Source organism: Capra hircus, chromosome 21 (genome assembly GCF_001704415.2).
Source record: "Capra hircus breed San Clemente chromosome 21, ASM170441v1, whole genome shotgun sequence".
NCBI classification, from domain to species: Eukaryota; Metazoa; Chordata; class Mammalia; order Artiodactyla; family Bovidae; genus Capra; species Capra hircus.
In genome coordinates, this window is record NC_030828.1 from 66,973,899 (window position 1) to 66,991,971 (window position 18,073).

General features: G+C 46.2%; 1 protein-coding gene across 2 annotated transcripts in view; it reads right to left on the bottom strand.

The window, feature by feature from the left end:
• Nucleotides 1-15,867, bottom strand: part of CDC42BPB (CDC42 binding protein kinase beta) — a 104,894-nt gene extending 89,027 nt beyond the window's left edge. The window contains exon 1 of one of the 2 annotated variants that reach the window (XR_001919862.1): nt 15,458-15,786. Coding sequence is in view for 1 of the 2 variants with exons in the window: in XM_018066054.1 (XP_017921543.1) it covers nt 15,458-15,632 (175 nt within the window). In the remaining variant the exon portion in view is untranslated. Of the gene's footprint in view, nt 1-15,457 lie in introns of both variants that reach the window. The other variant, XM_018066054.1, reaches the window with a different exon arrangement.

Below are 18,073 nucleotides of genomic sequence, written 5' to 3' on the forward strand. Positions count from 1 at the left end.
ACATGGGAGGAAATGCTATATACACTTATGTGTGTATGTATAACATATACATATCCCCGCCCCCCAACCATGAAAGGCTTCCCAGGTGGCGCTAGTGGTGAAGAATCCGCCTGCTAATGCAGGAGAACTGAGAGACTGTGGGTTCGATCCCTGGGTGGGGAAGGTCCCCTGGAGGAGGAAATGGCAACCCACTCCAGTATTCTTGCCTGGAGAATCCCACGGTCAGAGGAGCCTGGCATGCTACGGTCCATGGGGTCACAAAGAGTTGGACACGACTGAAGCAACTCAGCATTAGTCCACCAGGAAAAGGCTCTAGCCAATCATCAAAATGAAAGAATCCAAGAAAGTGACATGAGCATAAGAAACAGAGACATCTGTGTATGACCCAGAAGCAGCAAAGAAGTTAGGAAGCAAGTCCAGGGACTCTTCAACACCAGCACCTCGATGACTCTGCTGCTCAAGACACAGGACGGGTGCCTCTCTCTGGGTCCAGTCACACAGCTGGGTTTTACAGTGGATAACAGTTACATACCTATAACTATTTTAAATTCTATTTATTAGTTTCCAAATCGTACAACCAACTTAGACAAAACAAAAAAGACTTCTCTAAGTCACAGCATACCATAAATGTTAGAAACTCTGACAACATAAAATTGATGAAAGTGAAGTGAAAGTGAAAGTCGCTCAGTCGTGTCCGACTCTTTGCGACCCCATGGACTCTATACAGTCCATGGGATTCTCCAGGCCAGAATACTGGAGTGGGTAGCCTTTCCCTTCTCCAGGGGATCTTCCCGACCTAGGGATCAAACCCAGGTCTCCCACACCGCAGGTGGATTCTTTACCAGCTGACCACAAGGGAAGCCATATTCCAACATTAATTTCTTATTAAAAATTTTAATATAAACACATTTTGATGTTAAAAAAAACCTTTCAAGTCAACATTCAGTTTTAATGGAAATTCTAGATTATGCTCTAAAATCTAAAAAGAAGTTAAAAAAATTAAAACACAACTAGAGGGAAGGCGACTTTTTACTCTGTGACATACCCTTCTATACTGCCTGAATTCACTAAAATCATGAGCATACGTTATTTCTATAATTTTAACACTACTTAAAATAAAAATTGCACTGGCCAAATACAATTTCTGTGATACAGGTGCTGACATTTTAATACTTGGTATAAAGGACAATTCTAAATGACAAACAACTGTGACTTGGACCACCTGTGACCACCCTCCACAAACTACAACAGAATTCAACATTAAGGGAAACGCGTTGGATTTAGAAAGATCATTCATTCTCTCTGGAGAATTTTAAAAGCCAAACAATTTCTGGTAGTATCACTCTTCATTAATAGCCCCAAGCTGGATAGCTGAGATGTACACTGAATGAATGGATAAACTGTGGGGAAGGGATTCAGTGGAATACAGCAACCAGAAAAGAATTAGCTACTGTCACTCACACTCAGTAACATGGATGGGTTTCAATTACTTTTACTTGCAACTACTTTGTTGTTAGGGTAAAAGATATATAACATAAAAGTTGCCATTTTAATCATTTTTAAAAAATAAAAAAGAGACTCAAATGTCTAAAACTGAAAGAGGGACATTACTGTAGATCTTACAGAAATAAAAGGATTAAGAAATACTACAAACAACTGTATGCCAATAAACTAACCTGAACGAAATGAACAAATTCCTAAAAAGACAGAACCTATCAAACTGACTCAAGAAGAAACAGAAAATGTGACCAGATCTAAAAGTACAGAGACTGAATTAGTAATCCAAAGGCTAATCACAAAGAAAGCCCAGCTGGCTTCACAGCGGACTTGCATCAAACACAGAAAGCAGCCTACTTAATGGCGCAAGACTTGAGATGCTTTCTCCCTAAGACTAGGAGCAAGAGTGCCCATGCTTGCCACTCCTATTCCACACTGTCCTAGAGGTTTTAGTCAGGACAAATAGGCAACAAAAATTAGCAAAAGGCACCCAAACTGGAAAGGAAGGACTGAAACAACCTCTATTCACAGGTGATACGAATTTGTATATAAAAATCCTAAGAAATCCACTTAAAAAAACCATTAGAACTAATAAAAAAATTTAAACATTTTTGCAGTATACAAAATCGCTATTTAAAAAATATATATATATACTTGTACTTGTAACAAACAATCCAAAAACGCAATTAAGAAAACAATTCCACTTATAATAGAATTTTTAAAGACATTTGGGAATAATTTAACAAAAGAAGTACAAATCTTACATTTTGCATTGCGAATGAAATTAATGCAACTAAGTGAACACTTAAAAAGCAAAAATGGCAAATTTTGTATCATATATATTTTACCACAATAAAAAGGTAAAAAAAAGTTAAACTCTGAAAACTACAAAATATATATATACACACACACTTCAATTTGGAGATCTAAATAAGTGGAAAGTCATATCATGTTCATGCACAGGAAAAGCTGATGCTGTAAGACGGCAGTACTCCCCAAAGTGATCTAGAGATTCAACGTGATCCCTAATGCCAGATGTCTTCCTTCCAGAAACTGACACACTGATCCTAAAATGCACATGGAAAGTCAAGGAACCCAGAATAGCGAAACACTCTTAGAAAAGAACAAAGTTGGAGAACTCAAGCTCCCTGATTTCAACACTCAGCAGAAAGCAACAGTAATCACGAGAGTGTGGTAGTATATTGTACAAAGACAGGAATACACATCAACAGAACAGAAATAAGAGCCCAGAGATAAGACCACACATTTATGGTCAAGGGGGTCAAGACTATTCAATGGGGAAAAAAAAAAGTCTCTTCAACAAATGCTGCTGGGAGATCAGGACAGCTACATGAAAAAGAATGAATTATAACTTCCCATTTCACACCTTATTTCTTAAAAAAAAAAAAATCGAAACAGATCAAACACTTAAATGTGAAAGCTAAAACTATAAAAACTATGAAATTCTTAGAAGAAAACACAGGTATAAATTCCTTGTGACCTTGGATTTAGCAACGGATTCTTAGACATGACACCAGATGCAACAAAAGTTAAATTGGATTTCATCAAAATTAGTACTTGGGACTCGGAGGAAACCTGTAAGAAAGTGAAATGACAACCTAAAGGAGAAAATATCTGCCAATCACATGTCTGATGTAGGATCTGTATCCAGAAGGTACATAACTTACAACAACAGAAAAACAGACAGACAACACAATTAAAAAATGAGCAAAGAAACGGAACAGACGTTTCTCCAAAGAACATACACAAATGGCCAATAACAAAACAATAAACAAGATACTCAGCATCACTGGCCTTTCAGTTCAGTCCAGTCGCTCAGTCGTGTCCGACTCTAACACCACTTCGCACACACACCAGGATGGCTAGAGTAAGAAAGACAAATAACGACAAGCATCTGTGAGGATAAGAAGCTGGAACCCCACCGCGGCCGGTGAGGATGTAAACTGGGACAGCTGTCATGGAAATCCACCTGGCAGTTCTTCAAAACGCTAAGCACAGTGTTACCAAAGGACCTATCAACTCCACTTCCAGGCACACACACAAGGGGAAGGAAAACATGTCGCATAAAAACCGGCACGTTAACGTTCACGGCGGCGTTATTCAGAACAGCTCCAAGGCAGAAAGAGCCCAAACGCCCATCAACTGAGGAACGGAACGCGCAAACAAAATGCGGACGAGCCATACGACGGAACGTTATTCAGCAATAAAAAGGGACAAAACAGATATACCCTTGAAAACATTACACTAAGTGCAAAGAATGCCATCACAAAACACCACGTATCGTATGACTCCATCTGTAGGAGATGGCCAGAATGTGCGGATATATAATAAGACCAGATGTGCGGCTGCCTGGGGGTGGGGAGGGAAAGGAGGAGTTAGGAGTCATAGCTAGAGGGTTTAGGATTTCTTTTTAAGGTGATGAAAATATTTGGAAATAAATAACAGAGATAGCTACCCAATTCTGTGAAATACTAAAACTACTGAACTCTACAATTTAAACAGGTAATTTGCACGTGGATTATATATCTCAATAAAACTGTTACAAATGAAAGAAATCATCTGGTAACTGTAAATGGCAGAGAAATCTTCCTTTTTCACTAAAATGATCAGTTAGCTGTGCAGTTCAATTCATATTGTTGGCAGACTTCTGGTTTCTGTTCAGTAACCTTCTTAACATCATTTCACAAGGATTATCAAAACTTCATGAACACAAATCTTGTTTAAAAAAAATCATATATTTGTAGAAGAAAATTTATCCAGGCTTATCACTTTGATTAGATAAAACCACAATAATACCTGATATTTTGAGAACATTTTTTATGTTCGAATACAGTCTAATATAAATGCTACCCTTGACAGCTTAATTGGTGAAACTGGCATAGAGCATTCTCAATAATTTCCCAATCTGCTGCCAATTAGACAATATATCCTACGTATCTGAAAGCAATACTTCATCAGCACTCTCCCAGATTCATCTGAAAGATGATTTGTTAGTATACTTAAAGATGTTTCAACAATCTGATTTCAAATACTTAGGGTTAAAAAAGAAACAAATCTGAGCTGCAAAATTTAAGAATTGCTGCAAACCCATTAATTATAAATCGACATCTTCCTCAACAAAGAATCAATACAAATGCTATTTCAAGTTAAAAATAGTAAGTTAAAAAATTAATTTAGCCCCCTAATTTAAAATTTTTAAACAAAGAGAGAGAGTAACCCAGTGTTTTCAAGTGAATTCTTTCATATGAACGGGGTACAGCACAAGAGAAAACAGCCTTAAAATGCAGTTTGGGTCTCATGGTTAAGGGAGGTCTGTCTACCTTTGGATTTCATTTATTTATGGTTTTAGAAAATCACGACTGGCAAGAGCATTTCTTATTCTATTCTTTGTTTTAAATTAGTGATTTCTTCCTCCGTACCAAAAGCCTTGGAGTTAAACAGAACCAGTCTGTGTCACTTCAAGAAAGATCAAGTTCACACACAGGGACCCTGAGGCACAAGGGGCCAATTCAGACACCACCCCTGCCTCGCCCCCAGCCCACCCAGGGTGCCGGCCCAGCGTCCCTCCAGCCACTTTCCAGCTCTCAAAATATCCAAGTCCCCTGTCTTCACATTGTTTTACCCATTCTCCTTTCTCTTTCTTCCAATGCTGTGCAATTACCGGAAAAAAAACGCTGCCCTCCCTTATTTGCATTTCTCCCTTCTACTTAGAGGGGAAGCTTTCTAATAAATGAGTACATATAACAGAAACACAATCCGGCCAAAAAAACTAAAATGGTGACTATACACCCTGACTCCATTTAGAGATGAAAATCAGGGTACCTTTCAGTTACCTCTAGTGAACAGCCGTATCTCTGCACCATCTGGAAGCCCTACTAAAATGATAGCATGGGTTACAATGGGACGTAGCCTCAAGGATAACATGGGCTCCAAAGAACAGGAATTCTGTTCACCACTGCAGTGCCTGGGCACTTCTTAGGACAGAAGATGACAGTAGACTAGAAAGTCAACACAATTTTGCACAGAGGAAATGGACAAGCAGCATCGAATTCAGCAAAGACAGAAAAGTGAAAGTCAGCCATGGGAGGGAGGGATAAGAAACAGGGATCACCAGCAGCAGCAGGGTCTTGCAGACTCAACAGAAATGAGCGTCACCAGGTGGCAGAGTCCACCTGTCAACTCAGGAGACACAGGAGACATGGGTTCGATTCCTGAATGGGGAAGATCCCCTGGGGAAGGGAATGGCTACCCACTCCAGTATTCTTACCTGGAGAATTCCATGGACACAGGAGCATCATGGGTACAGTGGGTCAGACAGGGCTGAGTGACTAACACACATGCAAACAGTAAGCGACAGAGCGCAGAACGGGCTGTAAGTCTGCAGGAGAAGCAGTTACACTCCAGGTATCTCCCATCCCCAATCCACTGCCCCCCATCCCCAGCTTGCCCCACTTTCCCAGAATGCTGGCAGCTGGGCCTGTATCACACTTGCCACCATCTAGGCTGGACACCAGAAGCCCTGTTCTGGGAAAACCGAGAGGCCCAGAGAAGGGACTACTCTAGCAACTCTGCTAGCGCCCCTCAAATGGGGCCAGGTCCCCATCCCATTTCCTGATGGTGAGCCCCACAGTTACGATTTATGCACACAGAGAGTTTCCAATCAGTCCACTCATAACTGTGGAAGACAGCCAATAATCACCAGGCACTGGAAGAGCTTCTGACACCAAAGACGAAGACCAAAGTAAGAAACCGGCTCAGAAGGACTCAGAAGAGACAGAGACAACACAGGAAATGAAAGGAAATGTCTGCATAACTCAAGTGTGTGCACATGCAGAGCACATCATGCGAAACGCTGGGCTGGGTGCATCACAAGCTGGAATCAAGACTGCCAGGACAAACACCAACATCCTCGGATATGCAGATGACACCACTCTAATGGCAGAAAGGGAAGAGAAACTAAAGAGTCTCTTGATGAAGGTAAAAGAATGAAAAAGCTGACCTAAAACTCAACATTAAAAGAATGAAGATCACGGCATCCAGTCCCATCACTTCAAGGCAAACAGATGGGGAAACGATGGAAACAGTAACAGACTTTATTTTCTTGGGCTCCAAAATCACTGTGGATGGTGACTGCATCCACAAAATTAAAAGATGCCTGCTCCTTGGAAGAATAGCTATGACCAACCTAGATAGCATATTAAAAAGTAGAGACATCACTTTGTCGACAAAGGTCCATCTAGCTAAAGCTATGATTTTTCCAGTAGTAGTATATGGATGTGAGAGTTGGACTATAAAGAAAGCTGGGCACCGAAGAATTGACGCTTTTGAACTGTCGTGCTGAAGAAGACTCTTGCGAGTCCCTTGGACAGCAAGATCAAACCAGTCAATCCCCAAGGAAATCAGTCCTGAATATTCATTGGAAGGACTGCTGCTGAAGCTGAAGCTCCAGTACTTTGGCCACCCAATGCAAGAGCTGACTCACTGGAAAAGACCCTGATGCTGGGAAAGACTGAGGGCAAGAGGAGAAGGGGACGACAGAGGATGAGAAGGTTGGATGGCATCACTGATACAATGGACATGAGTCTGAGCAAACTCTGGGAGATACTGAAGGACAGGGAGGCCTGGCATGCTGCAGTCCATGGGGCTGTAAAGAGTCAAGACACGACCTAGCGACTGAACAACAAAGAGAAATGGTTTTTAAGATGATTGCCTTCATGAAACAGAAACAAGATGTTATAAAAAGGAACACTAGGGACAAAAACACTTAGAAATGAAAGATATGATGATGGCAGAAATAAACCTGCAATGTAAGGACTAGAAGATAAAGTCAAAGCTCTCATCCAGAAAAAGAAGGATAAAAGGTCAACAACTAGGAAAAAGTAGGAGAAAGGAAATTAACAGAAAACTCAGAAGATCTGACATATGAATAACAGGTGATCAAAAAGGCTAGAATAAAGAAATCAGAGCTCACAGAGAAATAATACAGGAAAGCTTTGGAGAGCTGAAGGAGCCAAGTGGCCCCTGCCTCCAGAAAGACCTCCAAGGAACACTAGGGATGAACAAATCTCACCAAGGCATGGGGATCACAATGGTCTCAGGCCTCCCCTTGTAACAAGAGCCAGCAGACATCTGAATCAGGCCTTCAAACTTCTGTGGGAAAATGACTTTTAACCTAGATTTCAACACCCAGGTAAACTGCCATTCAAATACAAAGGAAGAAAAGGCATCTTTAGACAGTTTAGTTCTCAAAAAACTTTCTTTCTGATGGACTCTTTCCAGGGAAGCCACCAGAACATAAGACATGGGGTCCCGGAATTCCCATTCAACAGAGAAGAGGCACAGAAAGAAGTCCCATAAGGAACGAAGAGAAACCCCAGGATGGCAGCGAGCAGCAGGCCTAGAGAAGACAGCCTCAAGTGGAACAGGGAAATGCAAGGCTCTGCAAGGGCTGCAAAGTGAGAGATCACTTGAGGTGGCTGACTGCACTGCGGAGTTCTAGTTGAAGCCTGCACTGAATTCATGACTAGACATTTGCATCCACACGAAGGGCGAGAAAAAATAATTCATCCCAATTAACACAAAAATAATTCCTTGTCTTAGTAGACTGGGAATTAACCGCATCCTATGTGGCTTAGCTGTTAAGATGTTTACCCAATGATAACAAACACTGAATATCAATTTAAACAATAATTATTACATAGCCAGATTTGGAAAAACAAAGAGGGAGGAAGGGTGTGTGTGTCTCGGCAATGCAGGGGAGGAGACATCTGAAGTTCTATGGCCTTCTCTTCCACAGGAGAAGTTAACAGATGGCATATAAAGTGGAAAATCAGAAAGCAGCAGCATAAGCATGCTACAGAGACACATGGAATTGGAGGCAGGAATTGCTAAATAAGTACTCATCAGCGCCAAAGACCTGAGGCTTCCAAACTGTGTTGCTAAAGAAGACTTTTGAGAACCCCTTGGACAGCAAGATCAAACCAGTCAATCCTAAAGAAAATCAACCCTGAATACTCACTGGAAGGACTGATGCTGAAGCTTCAATACTTCGGCCACCTGATTCGAAGAGCCGACTCACTGGAAAAGACCCTGACGCTGGGAAAGATTGAGGGCAGGAGGAGAAGGGGACGACAGAGGATGAGATGGTTGGATGGCATCACAGACTCGATGGACATGAACTTGGGCAAAAACCAGGAGATAGTGAGGGACAGGGAAGCCTGGTGTGTGGCAGTCCATGGGGTTGCAAAGAGTCAGAAACGACTTAGCAACTCAACAGCCCCCACCATCAGCATCCAAGGTTCTTCCCCCATCCACTTAATAACACCTTCGTCCTCTGCCTGGAATGTAGGTAGGAGGGTCACCCTCAGACCAGACCATGGACTGAGCAGGAAAGGGCAGGTCCCTGAAGACTTCTTGGAATGAGGCTCTCAAACCAGCCCTGGACTGCTCACAAGCCGCATGAAAGGCAAATCAACCTTGATTTTGTTTGAAGTGAAGTGAAACTTGCTCAGTCATGTCAGACTCTTTGCGATCCCATGGACTATACAGTCCATGGAATTCTCCAGGCCAGAATACTGGAGTGGGTAGCCTTTCCCTTCCCCAGGGCATCTTCCCAACCCAGGGACTGAACCCAGGTCTCCCACATTGCAGGTAGATTCTTTACCAGCTGAACCACAAAGGAAGCCCAAGAGTACCAGAGTGGGTAGCCTATCCCTTCTCCATCTTCCAGACCCAGGAATCGAACCGGGGTCTCCTGCATTGCAGGCAGATTCTTTACCAACTGAGCTATCAAGGAAGCCCCGATTTTGTTTAGGTCACTGTTATCTGGTTCTCTGTCACTGGCAGCCTAAGACAGTTGATTATAAGGAGAAACAGAAGGGTTAAAACTGGTTGCTTCTGAGAATTGAGAACCCAGAGCAGGCCGGCTGGTAAAGGGACTTTTGTCTTTCATCCTAACTCTGCAGAACTACTTCACTTTTAAAACTGAGTAAATGCATTACTTTGATAAAAGTAAAATTACATTGAAAGAAAATCACTCCACAGGGTATGGTCAGATGTGCCATTCATCTCAACCTCTCAAACTAGGATTGGCTGTATCTTTTTAGGTCTTTATTCTTTTCTCCTTTTCTGTCGCGCTGTGCGGTGGTGGGATCTTAGTTTCCCGACCAGGAATGGAACCCAGGCCCTGCTCTGGGAGTGCAGTGTCTTCATCACTGGACCAGGGAGTCTCTCAGGTAAACTTTATTTATTTACTTTGAAAGAGTAATGTTCGTTCATTCACTTTTTTGTATGTGGCCACTCCATTACTCTTGCCTGGAAAATCGCATGGACGGAGGAGCCTGGTGCACTGCAGTCCATGGGCTCGAGAAGAGTCAGACATGACTGAGCGACTTTACTTCCACTCTTCACTTTCATGCATTGGAGAAGGAAATGGCAACCCACTCCAGTGTTCTTGCCTGGAGAACCCCAGGGACGGGGGAGCCTGGTGGGCTGCTGTCTATGGGGTCGCACAGAGTCAGACACGACTGAAGTGACTTAGCAGCAGCAGGTATCAGCTGCAACACGCAGGATCGTCGTCGAGTCTGCAGGACCTTCTGCTGCGGCTCCCGGGCTCTGAGTCGGGGCATGCAGGCTCAGCAGTTAAGGCCCACAGGCTAAGCCACCCCACAACACATGGAATCTCGGTTCCCTGAGCAGGGATGGAACAAAGGCCTTGGCGTTGCAAAGTGGATTCTTAACCTCTGGACGACCAGGGAAGTCCCCTTCAGTTAATTCTAAATTGCCGTTGGACTGCAGATTCCAGATCTGATTTTTCTCAAGGCAACAGAATCCAAAGTCATGGCAGAAGTTTTGAAAAGGCGAGGGATGAAATGCAAGGCAGTGCTGAAGACTGATCAGGCAGAGATACTGAAATCTTCAAGGGAGAAACGCTTTCCTTTAGGTCTTGAGACCTTCAGCTAGGCCAGTGAGGATGGGAATGAAGGGGAGAAAAAGGTCAAAATAAAACCGAGGTATTACATAGCAGGTGCCAGCAAGGCAGCCCATGGCTGACCAGGAGCCCACGGAGGAGAGAAACCCTGGCTGGAGGGCGAGCTGCTCAGAAATGATCACGGGAAAAGTCCAGAGCCTGGTTTACCCAACAGAGAGGGGAGATGTGGGTGGAGGAAAGACCATGCCATCTCTCAAATTCCCAACAGTTTTCAAACCCACAACTTGGAAGTGATAGGAAGCATCATCACATCAGTAATGTCGACGGTCCCCTTAGAAGAGTAAATCTCATTATGTCTTCAAAGATGCTCCAGTAAAAGTAATTAGCCTCCAACTAAAATAAATAAATTTATATTTAAAAAAGAAATTATATAATTCAAATTTTTCTTCAACTCTCTAATTCAAATTTTTCTTCAAATCTCTAATTCTTTCCTAAAGATAACAAAATATCCAAAGTCTCCTATTATATTACATACTGATCCTTTTCACAAAGTTTTAATCTGAAAACAATTTTGTTGTCAGTCACCTACCACTCAGTAACGCTGACCAAATATCTAATATTGAACACATTTAAAATCATACTATAATGTGTGACCTTCATCTCATACATAGCATCTGTTTTATTGTCTTAATAAAATTTCTCTGACAGATTTTAAACCTAAATAAAGCCTTCAAAATTTACCATACGAAGTTTATGTTGGCCAAACACTCATGATTTTATTAATTTAAAAAAAAAAAAATTTGGCCACACCCCCAAGGACCAGGGGACCTCAGTTCCCCAACCAGGGGTCGAACTCCGCCCCCTGCAATGGAAGGTGGAGTCTTAACCACTGGACCTCCAGGGAAGTCCCCAAATACTTATGATTTTAAATCTAAGGAAAGTGTTATTTTCCTCTCATGCATTTTCATTAGTAAGAGAGCTTCTCACACAAATTTCAGGTAACGCTAACATACTGTCATTCGGAACTTAAGAATCAAATTCAGGGCAGGGACTAAAAGATGTCATGTTATGGGGGTTGGGGTGAGGGAATTACAGGGAATTTTGTCTTTTTAATTCTTTCAAAATCTTCTTTACTTGCATTTTATCACCTTTTTGGTGGGAAAAAAAAAAAAGAGTAAAAATATGTATTTGGTTTCTTCCAGCATGATCGTTTCATTTTATTACTCTCAAAAAAATACGTTTTGCCTTTTTACCAAGAAAAGAGTTCAACAGTTTTGTTGTACTTAATATAGTTTGGTATTAACAGTCCTGTTTGCTCGAATGTTTATCCGGCATCACAGACGTCAGCACAGACAGGACAAGACTTCCAAGGGCGTCAGGTGCTACAGGAGGAGGCAGGGCAAAGCCAAGGGGGGCTCCTGTCCACACCGCTGCTGTGTTTGGGGTTTCTACCTTACGTGCATTTGCAATTGAAGAGCCATGCACCGCACCTCCTAAGCTCCTTCAGGCAGTGGTATGAAGTAAGAGCAACTCACTCCAACTCCAGTTTCATTTGCCGCAGGTCTAGACTTAACAGACACACTGCTGTCTACTTCAAAGCCCAACTGTCAATGGAGGAGGTTTCAAGAGAGAAAAGGTAAGTCTGGCTGGTTAATGTTTAATGGTTTCAGCTGTTCTGTCACAGTGCCATAGTCAATATCACTCTGCACTTCAAATAGCTATTTACAAATCCAAATTGTGTTAACCTAATTTTTATTACACAATCCCAGTATTCCTCTACTAAGTTACATATTTTTATTCAAAAGATGTTTCCCCAAATCTGTTACTTAAAAAAAAAAAAAGTGTTCCCCTGTCATGCAAAAATTCTATCCTGAGAAGCCACTGAGATTAAAATGTATGTTGAGATATTTAGCACCATCAGTTAAGCCCTGAACACATTCAATTTGGTAGAGACATCCCACCTACACTGGGTGCTGAGCATCCCCACGCCAAAAGCTACAGGAATTCACACATATGAGAGAGAACTCTGACAAGGTAATGCTTCATTCGTAAGAAAAATCACCAATGAGGAAACTAAACAGAAGACTACAGAGATTAACTCTACCCCTTCCAGAAGAACTATGGTGGCACAGAGCAAGATGAGGGCCTGGACTAGGAATCGGGGAACCAGGCTGAGGTCTGCTTCCCGCCTGGTCTGCAAGCCACATGGGGGCCAGGGCAGAGGACCACTGTGGTCCATCCAACGCCACTGGGCCGCAACATTGGCTCTGTCCAAACATAATAGCCATTGTTATTTTTTTTAAGTCAGGGGAAAAAATTTTAACACATGTACAAGTATTTTTATATAATGAAGATGAAAGACAACTTCACCTCATTTAGTTGTCCGTGTTTGTTGCTGTTTACTTGCAGAAATTTCAAAGTGTTTCACATGCTCTGCTTCAAACGGTATCAAATTTGCATTTAAAAAATAGCTTAAAGAAATACACATGCAAAGCAGGGTACTTCCAACGTTTAATTAAGGTCCAGGATTTCATAGAGGAAACTAATCAAACTATAAACATAATCAAGGGAAAATTAAAGGCAAAACCTACAGTGAAGGCTAGGATGAGTCTAGGCCCATGCAACCACTGTGGAAAATTCTCTTTTAAAACTTAAAAAAACTTTATTACTTATACCTTCCAAATTTCCTCAAAAATCCCCAATAATTCTCAAGTCTGGGCTGAATCGGGTATTTTTCTTCACTGAGCTTCCAGACTTCTCCATAACTGTCAGCAGATACCTACCAAGGTTGGTCCTCTGTATGCCAGGACTCGACACATTAGAGGTCGCAAACATCATGCAGAGTGTAAATCCACAGCTCGCAGGGTGACAGCCTATATGTATGTTTCTTGAGTAGAGCAGAAGTAATCCCACTAGGAAGTGAGAGTACCTAGTAATGCTCCACAAACAATTCCATTTGAAAGACCACTCTTTGCTTTCCAACACAGTAAGTGGGCGTCCCAAGTAACACTAAATAACAATCACCCAGATCCTAACGAGCGATACACACTGTGGAGTCACAATGGTGCATATCTTAACATACATGACATTAAATGCTGCTTCTCAAATATATTACTATTCCACAAAAAATGCCACCTAAATTAGAGTCCATTCCTCTTCTCTGTGATTTAAAGCTCAATGCAGACTGAATTCTTAAGAGATAATGTTATTTGTAATCATAATTTCCAGAGTCAAAATATTTCTATATTACAGCACACAGCTTCTATTTAGACTTGGGAAAAGTCAAAATCTCATAAAATAAGACCTCCTCACACGCTCACAGCTTCCTCCAATGAAACCCACCAGTTCACAGTGGCTGGTACTGTCTGGTTTTAAGAGGGCTGCACAGCAACCACTGGTTCAGCCTTCGGGATAAGTAAGACCCTCCTAGGCACTTCCCAGGCCAGAGGACTTTGGGACCACACCTCACCTGCTAACTCAAGCTTCCATCTGCTTCCTCCTTTCAGTCACATACTGACTCACATGGCAAGCACTGAGTTGAACCTGATTGTGAAACTGTCTGGATTCCAAGATCAAATGCTCAGCAAAGAAGAGCAAACAGGATCCTCAGAAGGCTGGGATGTAAGAGGCTTGACTTCACTTTCAAAGCAACTGTGAAGTCAAGTTCATTATTCAGCTGGCGATCACATCACTAATGAATGATGCCAGAAAATGAATAGTATTCTCATTTTATTGATACTGTATGTAACCCGGAAGGGTGGTCAGTACCAAAACGAAGCCCAAAACAAAGCAAAACAGGCTGTCTTGGGGCTGTGGGCCTCCTTTTCACGCTGTTCTCAAAAGATTTCAAAATTTCACTAAAGAGGGAAGAAGAGAAAGCTCTCTAAAAAACCTAACAACTGAAGTTATATTTGGTAAACAAAATCCCAAATTCCAATTACCATTTTGGCAGACCAGGGGTCCTAACTACAGAACACATTCATTTCTTTATGTAAAAAAGTCAGCTTTATCAGCCCCGAAGATTAGAAATTACTGGTTCAAACGGCACAGTCTGAGCCCAACGACGCAAACAACCCAAGGATAAGATTTTCATAGCTTTGACCTGAACCCTGAGCAGAAGCGTCTCATCTTCCTTCTAGGTAGTTTTAAACGAGGCTGAGGGTCTTGACAAGACGCCCAAGTTAGAGAGAAAGGTAAGACGTCGCTTTACACGTGTAGTTGTTTCTGGGGTTCTAACCATTACACAGCTTAATCAAATTTCTGTCCTAGTAGAACATAATAATTTAGCTGACCCATGATTAAAAAGCATGCGGAGGTCTGATGAAGAAAGTTTTACAGTGACTTCCATAGACTAACAGTTCCAGCTGCCCTCCCCTCCCCAAGCATTATCAGGGTCTGGCAAAATTACAATGAAAAATATCAACCGACTCTCCCATGGCATTTCAAAATAAGGGTTTCAGCTTTAAAATTCCCTTGGAGGTGGTACAGTAAAACGGATGTTCAGGCCCTGGACACCAAGGGATGCGGACAGGCTGTCACCTAGGAGGGGCTCCCAGGAGACGCGCGGGGGTGGGGAGGCGGATGCAGAAGGCACGCGCCGCTGCCCAGACGACCCCGCAGGGCGAGTGGGGTGGGGGGGCGAGGAACTCGACGCGGACTCGGGACCCCAAGGCGGGGACCGGCGGCGGATATCCCGGGTAGGGCTGCAGGAAACGATATCCAGGCTCGGGGAGGGTGGATCTAGGAAGCGGCCGGGGCGCGGGCCCGGGGGGACGGTGGGGGCGGGGGTGGGAACGGAGGATGTGGCTCCGAGGAGCAGGATGAGGGGGCGGGACGGCCCAGCGCGGACGTGCGAAGGCCGGGGAGGAGGGCAGGGCCGGGCCGAGAGCCGCGAAGGGGCGCGAGCAGCGGCCGGGCAGGCCTGGGAGCGGTGACGAGGCGGGACGCGCGGCCGCCCGAGGACTGGGAGGGCGCGCCGGGGCGGGGGTCGCAGGGCCGCCGGTCACTTACCCCACTCGAGGAACTCGGCCACGTACTTGTCGCGGCGCAGGGCCGAGTGGCTGCACTCGGTGTACAGGCAGACGAGCACGTCGAGCAGCGTCTCCACGCTCAGGGCGCTCTCGTTGCGCCAGGGCCCGTCCAGGAGCAGCTGCTCCAGCTTCTTGAGCCGCACCTTGGCCGACATGGTGCCGCGCGGCCCGCTCCCAACGCGCCGGGCCTCTTGCCGGCCCGCTCGGCCGGTCCGTCAGGGCGCGCCCGCGGGGTCCCGGCGGCCGCGAGCCCCAGCAGCCGCGGCGCCTCGCCGCCGCCCCGTCCGCGTCGTCGCGCCCCGGCCTAGGCCGACCTCCTGGGCTCGGGCCCGGCGGCGCAGCGTCTGGGGCGCCGGGCCCCGCGGGTCCATGGGCCGCTCCCCTCCCCTCGGCGCCGCCGCCCGCCCCGCCCGGCGCCGCTGGCCTCGCCCCCGCCGCGCGCCCCGCGGCCCCACCCGCGGCCGCGCCCTCCCCGCCGCCCGCCGCCGCAGCTCGCCGTCGGCCTGGAGCAGCGCGGAGGCCAGCACTGCTGCGCAAAGCCCGGCCGGCGCCCGAGCCCCGACCCCAGGCCCCGACCTGGCGGCCCAGCCCCGCGGCCCGCAGCCAACCAGGGCGCGGCCAGCGCGGGCGCAGCCAACCACGGCGGGGCCGGCGGCCGCCGCCGCGCTGACCTCAGCGCGCCGCCCCGCCCCGCGCTCCCGGCTCCCGACTCCCGGCGCGGCCGGACCTCGCCGCTTGCCGTAGCGGGGCCGGGATGCTGGGAAGGCCGGGCGGGCGGGGTCGAAGGGCAGCACCGCCCGGCGGGGGCGGGCGGAGCGAGCGGCCAGCGCGCCGCCGAGATTGCGGGGCCGGCGCGCGCGAGCGCGTGGAGCGCGACCCGGAGCCTGTGTGCGGGGCCCGCGCTCCCGCCGCGCGCGCGCGCGCGCGACGCGGCTCCAGGATGGGCCCCCGAGGCGTGAGGCGACGCCCGCGGGCTCTGGCCTGCCCGGGGGCTTCGGGGTTGGTGCGCTGAGGCGAGCGTCAAGGCTGCCCCGCTGCCGCAGTGCTGGCGACTTCGACCGCACGACGGGGTGTTTTAAAGCCGGGCCTCCTCTTAGCTGGGAGCGGCCTTTGGGGAAAGGCGGACCCTGCTCCGACTTGACCAGCGGGAGACTGAGGCCCGGGCTGGGTGGGGGCTGCCGGAGAGGGGCCACCCAGCGCCCCATGAATTCGTGATGCACCCCCACCGTCCCCTCCCCGCAGATGCCTTGGGGTGGCAGTTTGGTAGGAAGCTGCCTGCCGTTCCCTCTGGGCTGGTACTCAGATCGCGGGTTTATGCGTGTGTCTGGGGAAGGAGGGTAGTGGTGAATATCTGCACCCAGAGGAACCCTTGGCGTCGGAAGAGGAGGGGCAGCCTAGAACTCGCGGGGGATTACTGAGGCCGTGGGGATGAGCAGGCAAGGGCTGGGGAGCCAGGATGTACGGCTCAGTTCAGTCGCTCAGTCGTGTCCGACTCTGCGACCCCATGAACTGCAGCACGCCAGGCTTCCCTGTTCATCACTATCTCCTGGAGCTTGCTCAAACTCATGTCCATCGAGTCGGTGATGCCATCCAGCCATCTCATCCTCTGTCATCCCCTTCTCCTCCTGCCTTCAGTCTTTCCCAGCATAGGGACTTTTCTAATGACGATGTAGGGCTAGGGAATCCCTAAAGTGGGAGGAGGGGCGAGCGGGCAGCTTCAGGAGGAGCGGCCAGCTAGGGAGAGCAGATGAGTTTGAAGACGGCGCCCTAAAGAAGCCTATGAGAAAACTAACCTACGGACATAAAATAGCGGCTACCTCTGTTGGGGAGGCATTGAGTGCCATGTGTAGCAGCGAGCCTTCTGGGCTTCTAGGAATGTTCTGTAATTTGACTTGGATGGTGGTTATGCAGGACTCCATATAAGGAACATTCTTAAATTGTACACTTGAGTAGTGCATGTCGCTATTATACCTTAATTTTTAAAAAGCAGGCATAAACAATCTTTGGTGTTAGAGGTCAGAGTAGTGGATACGTCAGGGGAAATATGTGGTGCAGGACTAGGAACATTCTGTATCTTGACCCATCTTGCTATATGGGTCTATACATACATAAAGTTTAATCAAGAAAAAGGAAAAAAAAATGTTTTTAACGTCACTTAGTCGTGTCTGACCCTTTGTGACCCCATGGACTGTAGCCTACCAGGCTCCTCTGTCTATGGAATTCTCCAGGCAGGAATACTGGAGTGGGTTGCCATTTCATTCTCCAGGGGATCTTCCCGACCTAGGGATCGAATCCAGGTCTCCCTTGCTGCGGGCAGACTCTTTACCGACGGAGCCACCAGGGTACAAAACAAAACAATAAACCATGCTCTTAAATATTTGTACTCATGTGTGTTATGGACCTTCCCCAGGTGGCTCAGTGCAGGCGATGCGTATTCAATCCCTGGGCCAGGAAGATCTGGAAGAGGGCATGGCAACCCACTCCAGTATTCTTGCCTGGAGAATCCTGTGGACAGAAAAGCCTGTCAGGCTACAGTCCATAGGGTCACAAAGAGTCGGACATGACTGAAGCAACTCATCACACAAACACATGTATT